The sequence below is a fragment of the Seriola lalandi genome, unplaced genomic scaffold (assembly GCF_002814215.2).
Source record: "Seriola lalandi dorsalis isolate HSWRI2012SDOR001 ecotype SW California unplaced genomic scaffold, Sedor1 jcf7180002054980, whole genome shotgun sequence".
NCBI classification, from domain to species: Eukaryota; Metazoa; Chordata; class Actinopteri; order Carangiformes; family Carangidae; genus Seriola; species Seriola lalandi.
The window spans coordinates 55194-78198 of record NW_019525530.1 but is presented as its reverse complement, the minus strand read 5'-3'; the positions used below and the strand labels follow the sequence as shown (position 1 = coordinate 78198).

The following is a 23005-nucleotide window of genomic DNA, read 5'->3' as shown; positions in this document are numbered from 1 at the left end:
ACGCTTGAGTTATCAGTCCATTAGAAATGTGTGGTTGTTGCAGGTAACTGTGTTGGGTCCAACTCTTTATGAGGGCCAAAGAGCTTCTTCATTCCTCCTGCATCAGTCCTTTCCAGTCATCCTGTCTCCAGCAGTGACTGTCTGCAGACAGGATGAAAGCCTTCAACACACTGCTGTCAGCTGTATGAGCGTGCTACTCAGAGAATTATGGGTTGGTTGTTAACACTGTTAATCTCAATATCCAGTCTGACGCTGCCGCTACAAAGACTATGAGTGTTGTAATATAAACTTTGATAGTTCAGTGTTTGGGAGTAGCATTGGTACATGTAGCTACTTCACCACTTTCTGTTCATGTGCTGAAGTTTTCATTTTCTAAATGAATCCCAGCAGCTTTCGTTCAACCTTCGTCATCCAGGAACTGCCTACACACTCTGGTCACATGAGGCCGGGCGTTATCCTGCACCAGGAGGAACCCACTGCATCAGCGTCAGGTCTGACAGTCACTCCTAACAGCAGTCAGGGTACCGCTGGCTCTGACATGGAGGTCTGTGCGACCCTCCAAGGATCTGCCTTCCCAGACCATCACTGACCCACCGCCAAACATGTCATACTGGATGATGTTACAGTCAGCATAACACTCACCGCGGCGTCTCCAGACTCTTTCACGCCTGTCACATGTGCTCAGTGTGAACCTGCTCTCATCTGTGAAGAGAACAGGGCGCCAGTGGTGAACCTGCCAGTTCTGGTGTTCTCTGGTGAATGCTAATCAAGCTGCAGGGTGCTGGGCTGTGAGCACAGGTCCCACTTGAGGATGTGGGGCCCTCATGCCGCTCTCATGGAGTCTGTTTCTGACAGTTTGGTCAGAAACATGAACACCAGTATCCTGCTGGAGGTCATGTTGTAGGGCTCTGGCAGTGCTCCTCCTGTTCCTCCTCACACAAAGGAGCAGGTACCGGTCCTGCTGCTGGGTTGATGCCCTTCTACGGCCCTGTCCAGATCTCCTCGTGTAACGGCCGGTCTCCTGGTATCTCCTCCATGCTCTTGAGACTGTGCTGGGAGACGCAGCAAACCTTCTTGACACCGCAGGTATGGATGTGCCATCCTGGAGGAGCTGGAATACCTGTGCAACCTGATTGGGCTGCAGGTACCGCCTCATGCTACCAGAAGTGACAAGGACACTAGCAAAACACAAACCTAGAGAATCAGTCAGGAAGGATCAGGAGAGAGCAACTGTCTGTGGCCACCACATGTAAAACCATTCCCTTTTTGGGGTTGTCTTGCTTTTGCCTCCATTGCACCTGTTGTCACTTTCATTTGCACCAAAGCAGCTGAAACTGATTCACAATCACTTGTTCTTCCTAAATGGACACATTGATATCCCTGAAGTTTAACTGACTTGGTGTTAAACTGTGATGATTTAGTGTTCCCTTCATTTTTTTAAACAGTGTATATGTGTCACTACAGACTCCACAACATTGTCATTTTGTCATTACAGCTTTCTTTGATAGTTTTCTCATGCTCTGTCATATTTTGTATTTTCTGTCTCATATTTGTGACTAAACACACATTACTTAGCGTGCACGCTTCCGCACACAACGTGGGTTGTATTTGTGTTGTTCCTCTCTCTCCCTTCTGCTCCTGGTGTCACCCCTCCTCCGGTGGAACAAGTTAGGTTCCACTCATAATCAGCAGAAGTATAAGTGCAGTGCAGTGGAGAGAGGGAGCCTAGCCTGCGCTGTGTGTGGCTGTTACTTGCTGTATGAAGGAGGATGTTATCTTATTTAATTTACCTGTTTCTTTTTGATTTTGACCAAAATTTACAAAAACAAAAAATGGTTAAAAAAAAAAAAAAGAAAAAAGTAATATGTTAACAGATGGAATGATGTTTGGTGGACTGCCCTCCACAATAAAATAAAATGTGGATGACAAGTCATGATCTTGTTCTCACCTACCTGTCTGGGACTTGGCTCAAGAAAAGATGAAATATGTTTGATCAGATCAGTGAAGAAGAAGAAAACCTGCCTCTGTGTCTCCACAGAAACTCCTGCAGCTGCAGAACTTCAACACTCTGATGGCGGTGGTGGGGGGGCTGAGCCACAGCGCTATCTCTCGACTGAAGGAGACTCACTCTTATCTGGCTCCAGAAGTTGTGAAGGTGAGACAACAGCAGCCGTTAAAGCACTTCAATGCCCGTGAATTCTTTCGGCCACAGTTTGATATGATGACAGTAAAGGACCTTGGTGCTTGAATGTCTTTACCTGTTTGGACCATCATATTGAGCCCAGTCCTTCTCCCCTGCTTCAGATCTGGAGTGAGATGACAGAGCTGGTGTCCTCCAGCAACAACTACTCCTGCTACAGAAAGGCCTTCAGCGACTGCCGGGGCTTTAAGATCCCCATTCTGGGTGTGCACCTGAAGGACCTGATCGCGGTGCACGTGGTCTTTCCTGACTGGGTTGAGGACAGTAACAAGGTGAACCTGGTCAAGATGAACCAGCTCTACATGACCTTCAATGAGCTGGTGTCGTTGCAGAGTGCAGCAGCTCAAGTGGAGCCCAACATGGACCTCATCTACCTGCTAACAGTGAGTGGTCACCTGGTAGAAGGAAATGTTGGTCTAAACTAGCCTTTCTCAGGACAGAAACCCAGTGGATGTGTCGTGTGTGTGTGGCGGCTGCGGAATGTCTTGGTTTTGATTTTGGCGCCCATGTTAACAGCTTAGAGTGGACACACTGGCTGCGTCGCATGATCTACAGATTAGGTCTCGCCTGTTTTTCACATGTGATGTGTCTCCACCAGAAGTAGACAGAGATAACATAGTAATATCATACCAGCAACATCACATAAAACTGACTCCTTCCACTGTAGTTTCTATCTACACTGATTCTAGATATGACACAGACATGAAAAATCTAAATATCACATTTTTAATCATTGTAGCAGCTTCATGTGGAGACAGTGACATTTTCTGTCAAAAATAAATCAGAAATTGGGCGTCATGTGACGTAGTGGTCTAAGCAGGCGCCCCATACGCAGAGGCTAAGGTCCTCGCTGCAGTCGGCCCCGGTTCGAATCCCGCATCAGACAGCCCTTTGCTGCATGTCATTCCCCCTCTCTCTGCCTCCCCATTTCCTGTCTCTCTCTACTATCCTGTACAATAAAAGCCCCAAAAAAATACTACTTTAAAAATAAATCAAAAATAATTTCTAATGAAAAGAAATCCAACATTGGAGTAGCCTGTAAAGTCTATGTAGAAAGACAGCTGCAGCAGCAGAGATGCAACCAGTGTGAACACACATGTGCTTCTCTGCAGCAGGTCAGCGACGTCAGCCGCCACGCTCATCCACTGCAGGCAGTGTGTTCCCTGCGTTAGGAACCAGAGGTTCAGGAGGTTTTTACCAGCAGCTGTCAGACAAACACAACACTCACACATGATCATAGAGAATATGATGTACTTGACAGGCAACCAATTGCACATACTGTTACCATGACCAAGTTACAGATTATAACTCTTAAGAAAAAAAACATTTGAAACTCTATAACGTTATATACCATTTTTCAAGAGTTTTGGTCACCTTTCAGGCATCGTTTTTACCTGGGACTCTCCCATTGAACCCATAAACATTTTTCATTTTGGACGGAAACATGTTTCAGGTCCATTTTTAAGCTTTCAAACATTCCCATTCCCATGTAAGAAAGTAAACCAGAACAGATACAGTATATGGATGATCTATTGATTAAAATGTTGCCTGAACTGATGAAATTACTTGCAGCTAAAGACCACTGACCTTTATTCACCAGTTACTTAGTGAGATATTTTAAGGTCAGACTATGTTACAAGATCAGAGAGCAGATGTGACTCTTAATTAACAACTTATCAAAGCTACAGTCACATTTCTACTGTTAACATCCAGTGATCCCTACAATCATTTTCTACCTCACTGGCTCCACCTTAAAATAAAGTGAAAAAATGATAACACAGCAATGTGTGGATCTCTGCTGTGCCTTTGTTTTTGAGGTGGTTCTCATTGTGAATTTGCAATTGCAACTCAAACGTCTTTTCTCTACAAACCCAAAGTTTGGACGTATTTCTTCTCCAGTTGCCGTAGCTGTCAATGACAGCAGCTTTATCTGCAGTGTATTTAACTTCTTTAGACTTGTTGGACCCACTAGCTGCAAGTGGTGTAGCTGCAGGTCCTGTGGTTGTTGGTACCATGACTTTGACTGCCTTGGATACAGATGCTGTGGCACCTGCAGGTGCTGGGGCTTCAGGTATCCTCACTTTATCTGGCTTAAGAGCACCTGACTTAAGCTGCCTGGGACAGCGGTGCTATGGCCGCAGGGGCTACAACTGAGACTGGCCACATGTACGAGGCAGCAGGAGTGGTATCTACAGGTGCAGTGGCAGCTGGAGCAGTGGCTGCTGGGTCTTGGCCTACAGGTGCTGTTGCTATTTAAAACAGCACCATCCCCCCAGAAGCTCATCACTTTTGTCTTCAGCTGCTGGCTTTTCATGTTTTGCTGCCACACTTTGTCTCCAACCTCTAAGTTGATTAAGTTTCCGTTTCTTATCCTGAACTTTGGAGACATTGTCCAGGACAATTTCCTTATATGATCCAGCTGCTCTGCGTCTTTAGAGACGGTCTCCTCACCTACAACATCCTCCTCACTGCTGTGCACCTGGAAAACGGTTCAAAATCTTCAAACTATACCATGGCTGCCCTTTACCACATATCAAATCAAACAGAAAACAGTGATTGGGTTAACTTTACTTTTTAAACCTCATCAAGAAAACTGACTGAACTCAAATTTAACCTCATTTAAATTTCCACAAACCTGACAGTTCTCTAGAATCAACGCAGGATAATGTGCTTCCTACCAAACATCAACAAGTGTCCACAGTCCAAACATTTATCCCAATTTTGAGGTCTTGTTCCATGCAAGTCTGCAGAGAGCGAGTGAACGGTGATGCTTTTCTTTCCCCTACTTTTGGATGATTCCATTCATTCTTGGAGGATGATATGGAGCACAACAAGACTGCTGTTGATCTGTTAGACACATACGTCATTCCCAGACATTTACATGAGATATGAGAGACAAATAGAGAGGTCAAATATGGTGTGTAAAAATTTGTAAGTCTGGCATCACCACATTTACAAACTGGCTCTCCTGGTCAGTCAGAACCCTCTCTGGTGCATTCACAGTGGTGGTGGAAAAAGTAAATGAACCCTTGGACTTAATAACTGGTTGAACCTCCTTTGGCAGCAATAACCTCAACTTTAGCTTTTAGTAGCTGCTGATCAGACCTGCTCAATGTTCAGGGGGGATTTTTGATCATTCTTCCTACAGAACTGCTTCAGCTCAGACATATTCTTTGGATGCCTGGTGTGCTCTTGAGGTCAATCCACAGAATCTCCGTTGGGTTAAGGTCTGGATTCTGACTGGGCCACTTCAAAAGGCAGATTTCTTTTATTGAAGCCATTCTGTATTGGATTTACTTCAGTGTTTAGAGTCATTGTCCTGCTTCATCAGCGATTTGAAATCATCCTGTATGATTCCCCGATAAACTTGGGAATTCATTTTGTCCAGGTCCAAAGGCAGCAAAGCCCCAAACCATGATGCTTCCTCCACTGTACTCCACCATTGGGATGATGTTTTCATGTTGGTATGTGGTGCCCCTTTTTATGCTATATGTAGTGCTGCACGTTCCGTCTGAAAAATTCAATTTTAGTTTCATTAGTCCATGAAATATTTTCCTAGGAGCGTTGTGGAATGTCAATCTGCTCTTTGGCAAACTTCAGGCGCACGGCAATATTTTTATTTGTTTTTGGAGAGCAGCAACTTTTTTTGGAGACCATGGTGTCCTGCCATGGACACCCTGCCTGCTCAACGTTTTGCGTATAGTACACTTAGAACAGAAATGTTGGTCAGTTCCAATGATTCCTTCAAGTCTTTTGCTGTCACTGTAGGGTTCTTCTTTACCTCACTGAAGAATCTGCGTTGTGCCTTTGGAGTCATCTTGGTATGGTGCCCACTTCTAGGGAGAGCAGCCACAGAACTAAAATCATCTCCAATTTACAGTTTGTCTGAATGTGGACTGATGAAGATCTAAACTCTCTGACGTGACTTTGTAACCTTTTGCGGCCTCTTGTGAACAACAAACTCAAAATGTTTGAGTCAGTGTCGCTAACCCACACCTTCAACCTGGTTTCATTTATTAGACTGCAGGTGTGTGAAATCCTAACTCCAATTATATTCACATACTTTTTCCAACCTACACTGTGAATGTTTGAACAATGTACATAAAATATGACTGCAATAGATTACAATAATGCCATGTAAAACAAATGCGACAATTTACACTTTCACAATGTTGTTGTCTGTGGTGATGCAAACTATCTGCTTATCCCATGAATGCCAGCTGGCCAAAGCCTCACGTAGTCCACACAGGATGTTTTCCAGGGGAAGTGGGTTGTCTGTAGACACACGTTTTCAGTTCAAAGTCTTTATCCAGGAAGTGTACAGTGAGGCTGATGTAGGGCTCTGTCCATTCCACTCTCTTCCTGCATGTCTCATACATTTTTGGAATAGCGACTTGGGAAGAATAATTCCGTGATAGAATCTGGTATCTTTGGTCCAATTTGTTTATCAGACTCACAAAACCATCTCTGGCCACTGTGTTTATAGACATCTTGTCCTTAACCTTAACCAGTTGTGGTTATTTCTTGGAAGCGTTTGGATGTTTTGTCAGGAGGAGTCACAGTCCTGTTGTTGCAATGATGGCAAGAGTTTAGATTTACTGCTACTCAATGTTTGTGGTTTTGTACTCTGTGTCTGTGTAGTTCTTTATGTTGTGCAGCAGGTGGTGATGGAGGTTGGTTGTGTTTCCTCTGGAAGTTGCCACAACTGTTGTGCATGTTTTACGCAGTACCTGTGTTTGTAACACGTTGTCTCTCCTGAATCCAAGATCATTTCAAACAGCAGAAGTACTTCTCTTCTCTTCAACCACATTTTCATCGGTCTCTCCATCCTCTGCCATCACGCCAGCTACTCTCACACCAATTAATCTGAAGGGGAGCCAGGGTGTCATCTGATTGGCCAAATGGTGTGAATGTATTGTCCATGTGTTCAGGACTCCATCTGAAAGGTCAAAAGTTCACATGCTGAATGTGAATGTCCTTGATTCCAATCTCAGGCAGTTTCTTACAGTCTGTTTATCGCACATGTTCATGTCACGTTGGTGATAAATTTTATCAGTCAGCATTAATTAACAGTTCTAAAATAAGCCGGACCTGAAGATTGCCAGCATGAAGAGTTATACCATACAGACAAGACCACCAGTGGACATCCTACTCTTTTTGTTAATGTGATTCTAATGGCCGGCAATGTCCCTTCAGTCTGGCTCACTTTGTTAAACGCAAGGGAACTTCTGACAATGAGACAAAGCTGATGAAGCCTTGAAAGATCAGAAAAACATCAACCTTTAAACTCTTAGAATAAAAACACAATAACAGTTTTATTCCTGCATGTTTTGGACAGTACCAACATGTCATGAACTAGAATGATCTCTTCGTGGTTGTCTGCCTCCACCACTCAGACTAGTTTCAGATTACATCTCTGTTTATGCAGAGTCATAGAAAACATGAACCATTTATGTGAAACGTAGTCATAACTGCTGAGTGAAGTCTTGAGTAATGGCTAAAAAAATGTTTTGTTAGGTTGTTAGGATAAACAGGGATGTAATCTGAAACAAGTCTGAGTGGCGGAGGCATACAACCTTGAGGCAGCAATGGTATTTTATATATTAATGCCTGGATGTCACAAAACAGCTGGTCACAGCTCATCCAGGACAAATCTGAGACTTTAGTCATAGGTTCTGAAACTTACAGAGAGAAAAGTGCCACAAAATTTAATTCCTCCCCTAAATTTCCTAATTTTAACCAGTTTTTGTTCCAGCTTTTATTTTACTCTGTTTTATTATTATTGTTCTTCTATAGCTCTTTGAGCTGCACTAACCTGTTGAAAAAGTGTGATACAAATAAAGTTTTATTGATTGATACCTTGACACTATCAACTGTAGAATGATTTTTGAAACTAATTATGTCCATAACCTCTGTGCTTTTCAGCTTTCCTTAGATCTTTATTACACAGAAGATGAGATTTATGAGCTGTCGTTGCTAAGGGAACCACGTAACCCCAAATCACTGGTAAGTTTCAGCTCTTTATTTGTAATTTGTGGTCCAGTGTGTCCAGTTTTGACAACCTTGATTCTGTACCATAAGACTTCTTCTACATACCATAGAGATGTGTTTTTTTCTTTTTACCTGTGCTGTCATTTGGCACTGTGGAAGTATGTGTAGTATTGTACAACTGTGCTTTTGGTGTAAGTCCTGTGTATGTACGTCCTTCATAGCCTACCTCTCCGACGACGCCCAACAAGTCCCTGGCCCCACTGGACTGGGCCTCGGGGGTCACCACCAAACCAGACCCATCTGTCGTCAATAAACACATCAGGAAGGTGGTGGATGTGAGTATCTGAGATTACAGAGAACAACTCAGGACATGTTGCAGTGACTATGAAATATTGTTGGAGCAATCTGTTTCTTTTCTGGCTTTGGGAAGTCTGTGTTCAGGAATTATGACCATGACCACGATGGCTACATTTCTCAAGAGGACTTTGAGAGCATAGCTGCCAACTTTCCCTTTCTGGACTCCTTCTGTGTTCTGGACAAAGATCAGTGAGTGTGGAAGTTATTAATACATGTTCAAATAATTACAGCAGCTGTATTTTTATACTAAATAGCTGCTTCCAACACCACATAACATTTCCAGTTGGAAGTAGGGATTTTCACTGTACCACACATTCTGGAGCCTGTGGCAACCACATAAATATGTTTTGTCGTGTTATAACCTTCACCCCAAAAGTGATGCTGAACAGCCTCAGTTTACTAAGCTACTGTTTCTAGATAACTTGTGTATTCTGCTACTTTCAAAGTCTTGTGTTGCTGTAGCTACTTACAATTAAAGAAGCTATTTGTAAGTTTAGCGATTGTGACATAGCTAACATTAATATTAGCAGCTGTTTACTTACCACTCTAGAAGAAGTTAAGCATCAAACTTCATTCCTTTACTCAACATCAGCTGTCTCCAGAGGTTTTATCTAAAGTTAGCATGCTAACCAGCTAGCCCCAGCCCTGTCACACTGTCTCTTTCTGATAATGACAATAATATGGCAGCAAACAACACCAACAGAGAGCCTGAGGATTACACTTTTAAATGTAATTGGGTGAATTGGGCACTATTGTACCTGTTTTCATACGGACACAGGACTGGACATAACCAGGAAGAAAAAAAGAATAGCAGTAGAAGTGTCACGACCAGGCAAGGACTCAGGACACAGATGCAGGGTTCAATAGACAGTTTTATTTGTCTCTTCAGGGCGCCTCCAAGTGGAGAAATAAATAGGCTATCAACCTAACCCTCACTATATATGAGGCTATGAAAACTATCAAAATAATAATCACTCCACTAAGGAGGAAAACACAATGGATTATTAAACTATTATCTGTAAATAAAAACTCCAGCAAACTGGAGGCTCTACTCTAGAAAAGGTAAGTAAACAAAAGATCACTCCTCACGGAGGAAACAAAATGCTATGCAACCTTTAACTATGACACAAAACTACGAAATAAACTTTCAACTCAAAAACTCTCACTTTGAGGAAGAAGAAGCTGTGACGAAGAGCTGGGTGCACGCAGACCAAACACACTGGCACAAGACAAAGGGAGACACAGACTATTTAAACACATGGAGGGAAATAGGGGACAGGTGGAAACATTTAGGTCAATCAGACTGAGACACATGAGGAAGAGCAAGTGACCTGAAATGAGAGGAGAGTTACTTTTCAAAATAAAACAGGAAATGCCAGGACAAATGAAAACCAGGACAAGACAACCTCACCACGGTGTGACAAGAAGGAAACAAATTAGGTTTTTTTCAAACCATAAAATTCTAAATTAGAAGTGCATTTTTACAAAAACCAGGACAGTTCGTGTTCCGGGAAAGAATTTTTTTTTTCCGGGATAGTTGCTCAAAAAAGAGAAAATTGGAAGACGGAAAACTGGAACGTTTGACAACCCTAGTTGAAGCTCAGTTCAACAACTAACGGTACAACTGTTAAAACCAAGGGCCTTATAAAGTCTTTGTGAAAATAAAACAGTAAGGGCACAGCTGGTCACCCAAAGCGAAACTTGTCTGTAGGCCGGGCTGTTTCATTTTGGTTTGGCCATCGTGGTCTATTCCAGCTACGAATAACCACACCTTTGTCTTCCAGAGGATGCGGCCCCTGATTTGGGACACAGCTACTGTAGCGTCCAGTCTGCTGCTCAGAGGACGTATTGATGCCTCTTGTATTGTTAACAATAGCTGAAACTCTGGACCACCACCACCTGCTCATGGCATGAAACCACATTTAGGCAACATAGAAAACGTACAGATAGTCCTTTTTAGATTAGCGTGTAGCTAACTAACCAAACTTTCAAAGTAGCACCCCCTACACTGCAAATGAAATTTAGCATTGAATTAACTAATGCTGTTAAAATTAAAAGGTAATATATCTCATACCCTGCCTACCTTTTTATATACCGCTGTTAGCATTGATCTTGATGCATTAGCGTTGATGACTCTCTCCTCTCTTTTTGATGGTCCTCCTCTCCTTTATCTCCCGCCCTCTCTGTCTTCTCTTCCTCTCAGAGATGGATTGATCAGTAAGGATGAAATGATAGCATATTTCCTCCGGGCTAACCCTCTGCTCCAGCGTAAGATGGGACCAGGATTCATCCACAGTTTCCAGGAGATGACTTACCTGAAGCCCACCTTCTGTGAACACTGTGCTGGATTTGTGTGTATCTCTTTATGCCTCTTTAATGTTCCTGCATTGATAATGAACAGTGTGGTGTAACTGACTGGCCTTAAGCCAAACAGCTGCTCTGACACTGTGTGTGTCCTTCACATATACAACATGATGTTGTGAAGGAATACTTCCTGTTTATGAGCCAATCATGTTTGTTTTTAGCTGCTTTTCCTCATTATCTAATGTGCGTTGTATTTTGTGTGTGTGTGTGTGTGTGTGTGTGTGTGTGTCTTCTGTTCCCATGTCCTCACACGTCTGGACCTGCAGCTCTGGGGAATCATCAAACAGGGCTACAAGTGCAAAGGTACAGTTTCACTAGATTCTCCTCTGAAGGTCATTCAAACATTACAACATAAACATACAACACTTAACTCAACATTACCTGACAATTTATTTGTTTCATATGGTTTTCAACAAAGAAAGTTAAAATCGACTACTTACCTTCAAAGCATCTTTTCCACTCCTCACTGGAGAGTCATTAAAAAAAGTTATAATGCTGACACCAGGAAGTTAGTTCCCAGTGTTTGTGTTCTGGAGGCTTGAGGTTTTCACATCCAGAGGCTCAGCTTGTGAACAGGCAAGGCAGACAACTGTTTGGAGACCCAGGCTGTTAGGGGCCCCCAAGGGCGGATAAACTTTTCTCCACAGCAATGTCTGAAAATGTGGTTCCACATCTTAGTAGGAAACCTCCCCGTTTAGAAAGAAAACAATGGGGATTGGTGTTTGGTCATCAGGTACGTCCATTGACAGCTCAATAACATCTGATGGACTGAACTGTCTCACACACTGAACATTGTAGGTCCAGAGCTCCACATCAGAGCTCATTCACTGAGAAGTAGAGGAGATAAGATCTGTCCAGAGAGTGTCTAGATATGTCTCCAGCTGGGTTTATGAGGAAAAGTAGCTACATTTTTACCACCAAACAGACATGGGAGATACAAGTATCTGATTTTGAAACAGGACATAAATCACCTGACCAGGAAGTCAGGTAATTAAACCCTGTTGCCTGCACACTATGCCATGACACTATAGGTTGTTATATGATATGACATTAGCTGCATGTGTAGAGGCTTTGGCCTGAATGTTTGCTGATGTGTCTTTATGTTCTCTGCAGACTGTGGTGTCAACTGTCACAAACAGTGTCGGGAGCTGCTGGTTCTGGCCTGCAGGAAGCTGATCCGCTCTGGCTCTGTGGGCAGTGTTTCCCTTGCAAGACTGACTCACAGCTCACTGCCCAGCAGCCCTGCACTGCCCACCTGTAAAGGTCACTTTCAGTCAGTTACTAAACATGTTGAACAAAGCTACATGAATAATGTACTTATAAAGGGTTTATGCGTTACACATGTTGCCATGTAACAGCTGTTTACTTACCAGTCTTCAGAGCTTCAGTCATCATTGTGTTTTCAATCAAGTGGTGTTGGGCCTTTTCTCTGCCTCATCAGTGGGACACCATATGTTGTACCTTCGGTTGTCTATGAATTTATTGGCTATCATAAATTAAGAAAATATTAATTTTAACAATATTTATATTAAATAATAACTTATAAATGAATTAAAGTCCTCAGGGCAACAGCCTAAAAAACATAGCCAATATTGGTTCAATCTCAATTTATTACTATTAATCTGGAACTTAATTAACTTAATAACTATAACCAAATTACCATGTGAACAGTAAATTAAAGTTGAAGGATTGGAGTTCTACTGAGTAGAGTTGGCAATACTCACACTTGTGCAACAGTAGTGTGAACAGTGAGGAACTGTGGGGAAGTGAGTTCCTTTGTCTGTGGAACAAAGAAACATATGGTCTGCATTACCTTGAATGTACTGAGTCCCAACAGAGGTTATAATGCGGTATTGAAAAGTGACGAGATGGGCCAATCAGACTGCGGCTAGCTGGTTAGCATGCTAACTTCAGTCAAAGAAAAGACGTGATAGAGACAAGAGTTAACATTGGTGTTTGTTTCCACCTCTGGAGACAGCTGTTGGTGAGAAGAGGAATGAAGTTTGATGCTGAACTCACAACGTTTCTTCTACACTGGTAAATAAACAGTTGCAAATGCTAACGTTAGCTATGTAGCAATAGCAGAACTTACAAACAAGTCCTTTTAATGCACTGCAGTTTCATGAAAACATGTTTAAATGGACAAAACATAGCATATGAAGACAAAGCAGGAAATTCACTGCAAATACAAAATAACACAAGCAAAACCTAAAAACACAGTCATATAGTTTTTACATTCTGATACATGATTTCAATAAGATGCAAACTGGCTACACAGCTACCAGAACAGACCTTTGACTAATGGAAGCAGAGCCGCACTGATAAATATCCTCAAGGGAAGTCACATGAGTCAGAGTCGATTGGGGCTGAAGACTACAACTAAACATGACACACTATCCGACTAAACTGTGTGTGGTTGATTTGCATTATGGGTAATGTAGGCATCAGGTTGTGACAAGACAGCAGAATGTATGGAATAAAAAGACATCTCTGGTTCTGTGGCATGGATTTTAATGTTCTGTTTAAAACAATCATAACTTTTGAAATAAGATACATGGTAAAATATGGACAACACATAAAAATAAAATAAAAGGAAATAGTTGCATTGGTGGATGTAGTATTTTCTATATAAGTTAAAGAGATTTTTCTAAATCGATATCATTCTTCTCATAAAAATATAATGTCTCTTTTTTACTAAATGAATAGTTGAACCAGTAAGCATCTTAAAAAATATTCTATATCTAACCAAAACAATTGAATAGATAGGCATTCATAAAACAAATGACAAATACTCTCAGTTTTGTAATTGCAAAATACACATTTTTGTCACACATTTTTTTATATTTTCAAATCTAAAGTTCCAAAACAGTTTTGCAGGAGGAGTTGTGAACCACTGGCAAAGTCTCCTAATATGACTATTATTACGTTTTTTGTCTGTGAAGCATTTACCATCAGAAAGGCAGCTCTGCTGCTCATTTGGTTCTCAATATTTTTACACACAACTTAGAAAATTAGTGGCAACTCGTTTAACCCACTGTCAGTCAGGCAGAACCTAAAGAAAGTTTAAGAAAGTGTTTTCTTAATTATTTTTTTTAAATGACATTCATGTTTAACAGACCAATATTTTGTGCGGTCAGTGTCTGATGGGAGACATGGCCGCTTCCCAGTTTATATTAACTTACAGATAACTATTACACCAGGATGTTAACCATACGATAACTGTGTGTAATCTTCTGTGTTCACTCCTTCAGACGAGGATGAGGTGTTTGAGTTCCCAGCCGTCACATCAGCAGGTCCAGCTGTGGACCCCCAGTCCATCACCCTGATGACCGGTTCGGCCCAGAGAATCTCGGTCCGTTTGCAGAGGGCCACCACCAGCCAGGCCACCCAGACCGAGCCCCTGTGGCCTGAGCACAGCTGGGGGGCCACAGACGGCGGCTCCCACACCTTCCCCAAAATGAAATACAGGACTCACAGGAAGATGTCTAAAAATAAAGGTTTTGCCTTCTGGGAAAACCAGAATGAGCAGCACCAGGTGGTTTCCTCTCGGTGCAGCCTGGAGTCTCAGAAGACACTGGATGTCCAGAACGGGATCACACTCAGAGGAGGGGAGGTAAGGGAGAAGCTGGCTATAGATATTTATTTAGATATGATGTTTAACATTAATAAAACATCACTTTGTTCATCTAGAGACAACATTAATCTGACAGAGAGGAGTAATCACTTATTTCAAACATGAGAATGAAGATCCAGGAAGCATACCAGAGCCACAGGTTTGAAGGTTTATCAGAAACAGTGTACAGTAGTATAGTACCAGGTATTACAACTCAAGTTATCGTAGTGGTAGTGTTTTAATCTGTCATTTTTGAAGGGGTCAGTCCACAAAATCTGCTGCCCTACCACATCTAAAGCCTAAAGTTTCCACCGCAGGAACTTTCCCCAGGAACCAGGAACCTTTTGAGGAACTATGGGTCTAAATTAAGTTCCTCCTCTTCCCTGCAGCTCCCGAGCAGCCAGGAAACCAGAGCAGCTCAATAGATTGACCCCAAATGACAAATTTGGGGTCCTTGACCTTGACTATCCCCCGACCAGGGACTCCTGGTCGGGGGATAGTACTTTCCAAACGTTCAGGAAGTTTGGGGGTGTGGTCTAGTGTTGAACATTTCTGGCTGGTCGAGTACTCGCTGCATTTTATTTCACCCGCCATGTTTAAAAGCCGGCAGCAACGAGTGAGCGAGCACTGAGCAAGCACACATTTTCCACAAAGAGGTCCGGGAGAAGGTGAAAAAACTGACACAGGACTTCAATAAAATAAAGGACCACCTCAAACTAAAAGTTCCAGGTACTTTTTGGTCAAAACGAGGCTTAAACTTTTAAAGTTTGAAAAATATTGTTAGTCCTATTGTCCCCATGCTGTTGGGCTGCTTTAAAAGTGTCATTGCAACAGCCCTTGCAGCTTGGATTGGTTCTGCACATATACTGTACTGCTGTTAACTAACTAGTTAACTCTCTCCTTCAGTCACCAGCATCACTTCTCTCTCTCCCTCACCTGCTATGCTCACACCTACGTACTGATCTATTGTTATTATTGTAAAATAATAATGTGGTTAACTTTGTTAAACAGTCATGGATAATAGAAACAACATAAACAGCTACTTTAACATGGGAATGGAGCAGCGCTCTCCTGTGTCACATTCATCCATCCACCACAGCCTCCTCCTGACCTGGACTTTGTCTCTCTTTATACTACGTCACCGCACTTTTCCCTTTGCTCCTGTCATCATTACTACGACCGCTAGATGTTGCCTAGCAACAAAACTTAACTATGGGTCATAATGACACAGACAGACAGTCTCAAGTGTTGACTTTAGTCATATAGTATGTAATAGGTTAGTTACTGATGCATTTCTTGTCAACAGTTCCATTTAAATTGTTTTTTGGCCCGACTGCAACAGTGGGAACAGCCCTATAATGTGGATTGTCTCTAAATGACTGACTGACTGGCTCACGATGTTTCCACCACTGGTCAGCAGAATGCCGAGCCACAGTCTATGGAGCTGCTCTGGTTTCCTGGCTGCTCGGGAGCTGCAGGGAAGAGGAGGAGCACTTCCAATACACTGAGCCTCGCCTCCATGACAGCAAATACACTACTTTCATTCCATGTATCATTATTACTAAAGGAGGCAGAGGAATAACTAAACATAAGACAGAGAGAGTAGGAGAGGGGGAGGGAGAGAGAGAAGAAATTGTTGGACTGAAGCTGAAATGAACAGCCTACTGTTTGTTTGATTTATTTATTGTGTTATCAGGGACAGTGCACATTAGTAGACACTGCTGTGTCAGAGTTAACCAACAGTTAATTTACCATATGGAGCCTCTGGACAGATGCTCCTGTACAGAGATGTCAGTAAAGATCATATGTAGGCTACTATATAAGACATCATTGTTCAGTATGATGTCAGACATTTTCCTAAACACAATGAAACCAACACTACAATCAAGACATGTAAGATCCATGGTTCCATCACATTTCTTCTCTTCCCTCCAGGACAGCTGACTTGGTGAGGACCAGCCCCGTGGGTCCAGAAAACCCCTGGCAGCAGGAACCAGGAAGCTCTTCTCTCTGGGGGAGATGCTGGGCTGCCTGAAGCCCCCCCTGAAGTTATCATGTCCTCTCTAGACGTCAGCACAGACAGCTACACGATCAGGAAGAGGAGCTCAGTGGACACTGGACTGACACCTACTGTGAATCAATGACATGTCCATCCTGAGGATCACTGAGGATGTAATTCAGTGTGGGTTTAGGTCCAGGGTGTACATGAAATCAGCACTTGAAAAAGTGTGACATATTGTGAACTTCACAGAGTGTGGAACGGGTTCAGTCCAGTGGATCATTGCTGGCCAGTTACTTTACAACAGCTCAGGTGCAGACTGAGAAAGACAAATCCAGGAGCAGAAAACTGTCTATGTCTGATCTGAGGACAGCTACACGTTCTAATGATTAGAAGGAGCCTGGTGCATGTAGGGAGTGTGGAGATGTTTGTATGTGGAGCTGCAAATAAAGGGAAAGTCAAGCTGAAAGTGAATGTTAAGGGCATCCAACCAACAGTCAGACAAGGACGCTGGTGATGAACAATTCTGTACAGAGAGTTATATCACTTCTAGTCTTTAATTACTGAACATTTTTTACTGTCACATGAATTTTCTATGCCACATTAAAATCAAACACAGGTGTCTAATGTCGGGGACACACTGCCTGTGTTGCATGAGCGTGGCAGCTGCTTTGCTGAACTGCTGCAGCTGGAACGTGTGTGTGTTCTCACCGTGTATGTGTCTGCTGCATCACTACATAGCTTTCAGGTTACTTGAATGTTGGATTTCTTTTCATTATAAGTTCATTTCTGATTTATTTTTTATGACGGAAAACATCGGTAAAATGTCTCTGTCTCCACATGCAGCTGCTACAATGGTTAAAAAATATTTTTTTTTCATGTCTGTTTTATATTCATTCAGCCTAGACATAGAAACTATAGTGGAACGTGTCAGTTTTATGTGATGTTGCTGGTTTGATATAAAAATGACATCAACATACTAATTCAGGGGCCACATCCTTCGTAGCCGCTGTAGACCACAAAGGCCGAACTGAAATGAGACGTTCAGGTCTACAAAGGATTTTCACTTTGCATCACCAGGCGTGAGTGGGTCCTGTTGCTTAGCAACCTTGACAAACGTAACTTTTTTTCACAAACACTTGGTTTTAACAGTTGTACCGTTAGCTGTTGAACTGAGCAGAAACCCAACACTAACATTTAACAGTGCAGTCCTCAGGCTCTCTGTCAGTGTTGTTCGCTTTCTTTACCCACACGCAAGGAATCTTGGGATATGTTGGTTGGTTATCCACCTGATGGAGCCTTCATTGTCCAGGAAAAGGACACCTTTGACCCTTTGAAGTGGGACAGTCTAGTAGCACCACTGTGACACAATTGGTCTTCAAATGCAGCCTCTGAAGTATGTGGCCCATGAATTGGGACACAGCTAGAGAAACCAAATTCTGCAAGGGTGGATGGTGGGTCCAAGTAGGCGGAGCTTGGTGAGCACCTGAGTGACTGCTTTGTATATATTTTTTCCTTTATAATATAGGCCTATGGACCTATAACTACAAATCACAGGTGTGCTCACTTTTGTTGCGTTGAGGTACATTGGTGTCTGTGCTTTCATTGTAGTCAATCCAACCTGATGGTTTTAAATTAAACCACCCTACACTTCAACTTAAGAGTTATTGTAAGACGCTAACCCACCATCATCACTTTAGTGATGTGCATGTGCTCAGTGTTGGTGTATACTGTAGAGAGACCACGGACATCTGATGATGTCATGGTCTTGTAAGATAAATCCCACTGTAGGAAATGTCTGGTCTCGTTCCCACAGATGTAGAAGTCCAGTAAATAACACTGTCTTAAATACTGCAGATTGCATTTATATGCTGTACATTTTATTTTTACAATGTTTTTTTAATAATTCTATTTTGAAAATAAATGCAAATAAACTTTACAGTATAGATAAATACAAAATAGACACTTGAGAAATGAGATTTGAATTTATATTATATTTGTATACAATATTAATATATTTGTCATTTATATAAACTATTTGGACAGTTACATATGTTTTGTTCTTTGGGATCTGAGCTTCAGCTTCAATTTTAAATAAAATAATAGATACTACATTAAAGAGCCATGTCTGAGCTTTAATATGAGCAGGTTTACATTTGATATAAACCTTTAACACACTAAACTTTTGAGTTTAGGGGCTCAAAAGTACAAAGGAAGTCAAACAGAATCATCATATTTAATATTTAATGGAAAGAACTTTTTAATAAATATTTTTTTAATTGGCTTGGTTGTGTGTTTTCCCTCTTTGTGATGCAGCCTGGTTAGTAAAGCAAATAAAACAAGTGAATCTAATTAGTGTCTCCAGCAAAACAGCAGTCAATTAAAATCAAGTCAAATGGGGGAAAAAAACTGATCAAAGTAGAAGATTCATTTTTGTGAAGTTTGTTGATGTTAAAGATGAAAGTCTGAATAAGTGAGTAAGTGAATAAGTGAAAAGAGCTGCTGTTGTGTGTCTGTTGCACTTTGTGTGTGTGTGTGTGTGTGTGTGTGTGTGTGTGTGTGTGTGTGTGTGTGTGTGTGTGTGTGTGTCTAGACCTTCAGATGCACACACCCACAGGAAGTAGAGCACGTCAGGTCTCTCTGACATGAAGAGACAGGGAACAGCAGACGGCTCTGACATGGAGAGAGGTGACAACAGGTGGAAGAAACAAACCAATAGTCTGTATTGACCCTTCAGTCAAAGGAGATCTTTCAGTGGAGAAGGAGGTTTTATGGAGTCATAGTCTGGAGAACATGCTCCTGTTCTGTTCTTATCAGGCTTAAATAATCCTGTTAACTCAGCTGATCTGGTTCTTTGACTGGAGCTTGAAGATTGAATAACAGTGCTATTATTTTAAGCAAATGAGTTGAGAGACTCATCATCTGTGCCCTGTGAGAGATTGTTCTCAAAGGCAAGGGGTGGGGAGATGTGCCCTCCCCCTCTCTGTCTCACAGTGAATTGATATGGGAGCAAGGGGAGCATCTTACTTTGACTGAGCTGTTTAAGCTGGTGCGTCCAGTAGAGGAGATGGAAAGTGTGGCACATGGTTATTTCCTTGAGGATGGTTGCATAAAGGTGACAAGCCTACAGACAGTTGTCAGCTTACAGGAAACCCCAGTCAGTCCATCAAACCTGCCTCTTCTCCAGCAGATGGTCAACCTTCTGAGCATTTGCTAATTGACTGTGTTGGCCCACTGCCCAAGTCCAAATCTGGTAGTATGTATCTTTTCACTGTGATGTGTCAAACTACCAGATATCCTGCTGCTTACCCGTTGCGTCCGACCACCAACTCTATCTTGAACGCCTTAACCCGGTTCATTTCTGTCTTTGGCATTCCCGAGGTTATCCAAAGGGATCAGGGAATCAGTTTTACCTCAGGCATGTTGCAGAAATTTTGAAAGCCCTTCTTATCAAACATGCCCATTTTTATGTAATATTCAATTATCATTTGACTTCAATCCAGCTGTTAATTAGTTGATTAGTATTTAGTTTGTATCATCAATTTCTGATTATTTATTGTTAGCACTGCAGAAACCATGGTTTTGGATGGACAATTAAATCTCAAAATATACAATCTTTGTCAGCGTCTCTTTAATTTGAGAACCTAAGGCGGTCCGCTTAGTCTCCTGAACCTAACAAAAGATAACTCTTCAATAGGCCCATACTCTGTTCTCATATTTTGAGCTATTTGGTTTCTACTCCTGACAGGCAGAGGTCCACCCTGGTATGCCATGTAAATCTGCTAAAACCCTATTTTTCTTGTTGCAGGGGGTTGGAATCTGCAGGGGCAATAAAGCCAGTGGCCCTGGTGGTTTCGGTGGGTACAGAGTCATCACCATCTTTGGGGGAGGAAGGTGGTGAAGAGTGCATTGCCCCGGATGACTATTATGCTCAGGAATTTGGACAAGGTGTTGTGTCATTTGCCTGACGTTAGGAAGACGAACCTCATTATATCTTTTTCCATCTTTGCTTTCAGATACTCCTCAAACCTCATCTCATACAGCATGACATTAATGTAGCGGGATGCTGCACCAATTCAAAAGAGATTCTACAGCGTTTCTCAAGAAACACAACATTGCAGAACCTTCGTGCTCTAGCTAGGTGTCCCCTTGTGTTTTGATGAAGCCAGACCAAACTTTTAGCCCATACACAGATGCTCCCAAAGTAAATAAAATTATCCACTTCCCCGCAAGGAGGATTGTCTTGATCGGGTGGGCACTGTGAAATTTGTAAGCAAGTTTGACCTTTTGAAGGGTTACTGTCAAAACAAGCTCAAGACATTGCAGCATCCTTAACCCCCACAGGCCTTTATTCCAATGAGGTAATGCCATTTGGGTTGTGAAATGCATCAGCTATTTTTCAACGGGTGATGAGTAAAGTATTGGTGGGATTCAAGGGGTTACGCAGTGTATATAGATGATGTTGTCATCTATAGCGAGAGTTGGGAAGAGCATGTACACCAAATGAGATCTTTTGTTCGATTGTCTTGCATGGGCCAGTCTCACTGTAAATCTGGCTAATGTGAGTTTGCTCAGGGTGCTGTGACTGGGGAGGGTGGTTGGCCAGGGTACCATGCCCAAAAAAACACATAAGTTCATACTTTGTGGTTGGAGATTGGAAAAGGGTTTTGCACCTTTCTACCCTGTTGAGTTTCAAGGTCAAGTTTGACTCACTGATCCCCTCACTGTCACTTTGAAAATGTCAAAAGTCTGATTTCATCTGCTCCTATCTTGGCAACTCCCCGTGGTGATAAACCTTAAAGTTGCAGGTAGATGCCAGTAGTTTTGGAGCTGGAGCCGTCTTCTTGCAGACTGGTACTGATGGTATTGACCAACCAGTGAATATGTTTTCCAGGAAATTCAATTCTTACCAGTTGAATTATTTCACTGTGAAACAAAAGGCCTTGGCTCTTATTTGGGCCTTGAAACATTTTGAGGTCTATGTCGGTGGTGGAGGGAGACCCCTCAGTGTATACTGACCATTTTACATTCTTTGCAGAATCCAAATCAACATCTTATGCAGTGAGGTCTGTTTTTTCGGCTATTCAACTTCGACATTCACCATATAAAAGGCTCTGAGAATGTTGTGGCTGATGCTGTCTCTGAGAGGCCGCTCCATATTAGTTGGCTGCACCTGGAGAGGGAGTGGCCTAAAGTTATAAGGGACTGCTTACCTTGGAGTTGCTCCCTCTCCCTGCAGCTGATTAGCCACGACACCTGAAGTTCAGGTGTTCAAAGTAAAGGAAAGGTGTTGCCCATAGGGATATGGGCAACACCTTTCCTTTACTTTGAACACCTGAAATTCACTCATCCATACAGGCTTGCACACCGCTGATGCCAACCATTTCCATATTTCATTTAGTTGTTAAATGTTTGGTTTAATAAACCCTTTTTTCAACTTTCAGTAATGTGTGGACTCATTTGTAACAGATTGTTGGATGAATAAAATAGTTGCTATCCTATTTCCTGTTAATCATCTAATCAATTTCCATGCTCCATCCTCATGACAAACATTATGATGTAACCTCATGTTTTGTTCTGTGAAGTAATACGTCCTCATGAGTGCAGATGCTCCCAGTGATCATTGGGATGTGAATTGTAGTCTATGACCTTCAGTCACCTGATCTCAGTCCAGTTGAACTGTGGGAGATGTTGGAGCGATATGCTCTCCACCACCATAATCAAAACACCACATGAGGGAATAATGAAGATGGTCCATCCTCCAGTAGAGTTCAGAGACTTGGAGCAGTGAAGCTGCTCTGGAGACGAGGTGGAACAGCATGTTAGCTGCACATTTTATGTCAGGGTTTCCTTTCCTTTGTTGTCCATCTGTGTATGTATAATGTAGGTGGATGTGCTGATACAGTACAATGTCATGTTGTTTTGACCTCAGCTCTAGCCCCTTCTCTTCCCCTCATACTATTGGTTAGTGAATCTGGGGGTCTGCAGTCAATCACTGACCAGCTGGGCTTATACTGCAGGGATGATCTTTTTCTAGTCCAACCCTGAAGTTATCACCACCCTGGTTCCCTCCACAAAAAGCAAAAAAGGATTTTTCCATTGTCTTTTGGATTATTGCCGAAAATAGTTTGACACTGACAGGTTTTGTTCAGCAGGATCATCTTCACTAATGAACACCACTTTATGATGTTTGAAGCCTAAATACAATCAGCACTAAACTTCAACTTGTAGTTTGATTTAGCTCTGACCTCTTCTACAAAAGCCTTTTCCTCCGACAGTTTGTATAAACACAATGAGGCCGTAAAGGTGGACTGGTGAGTAGATCAGTTTTCATGTTCGACATGATGGCGCTTAACATCCAAGACAACCTCAGTGGTCTCATTTAGACACTTGTTAGCAACTGACCTTTTTTAACAGACATGAAAGAAATCAGGACTGGGGTATTTACTGACATACTTTATGTTGTAGAATAAAACATGAA

General features: G+C 42.2%; 1 protein-coding gene across 3 annotated transcripts in view; it reads left to right on the top strand.

Annotated features, from left to right (window-relative positions):
• The window catches only part of rasgrp3 (RAS guanyl releasing protein 3 (calcium and DAG-regulated)), a 39907-nt gene extending 21031 nt beyond the window's left edge, over positions 1-18876 (top strand). For all 3 annotated transcript variants that reach the window (XM_087171230.1, XM_087171228.1, XM_087171229.1), the window contains 10 exons: positions 2039-2155; positions 2305-2583; positions 8126-8206; positions 8413-8526; positions 8622-8737; positions 10752-10899; positions 11179-11215; positions 12026-12175; positions 14164-14525; positions 16461-18876. In XM_087171230.1, the coding sequence (XP_087027356.1) occupies positions 2039-2155; positions 2305-2583; positions 8126-8206; positions 8413-8526; positions 8622-8737; positions 10752-10899; positions 11179-11215; positions 12026-12175; positions 14164-14525; positions 16461-16469 (1413 nt within the window). In that variant the 3' untranslated portion in view covers positions 16470-18876. The remainder of the gene's footprint in view (positions 1-2038; positions 2156-2304; positions 2584-8125; positions 8207-8412; positions 8527-8621; positions 8738-10751; positions 10900-11178; positions 11216-12025; positions 12176-14163; positions 14526-16460) is intronic.
• Positions 18877-23005: the final 4129 nt, after the last annotated feature.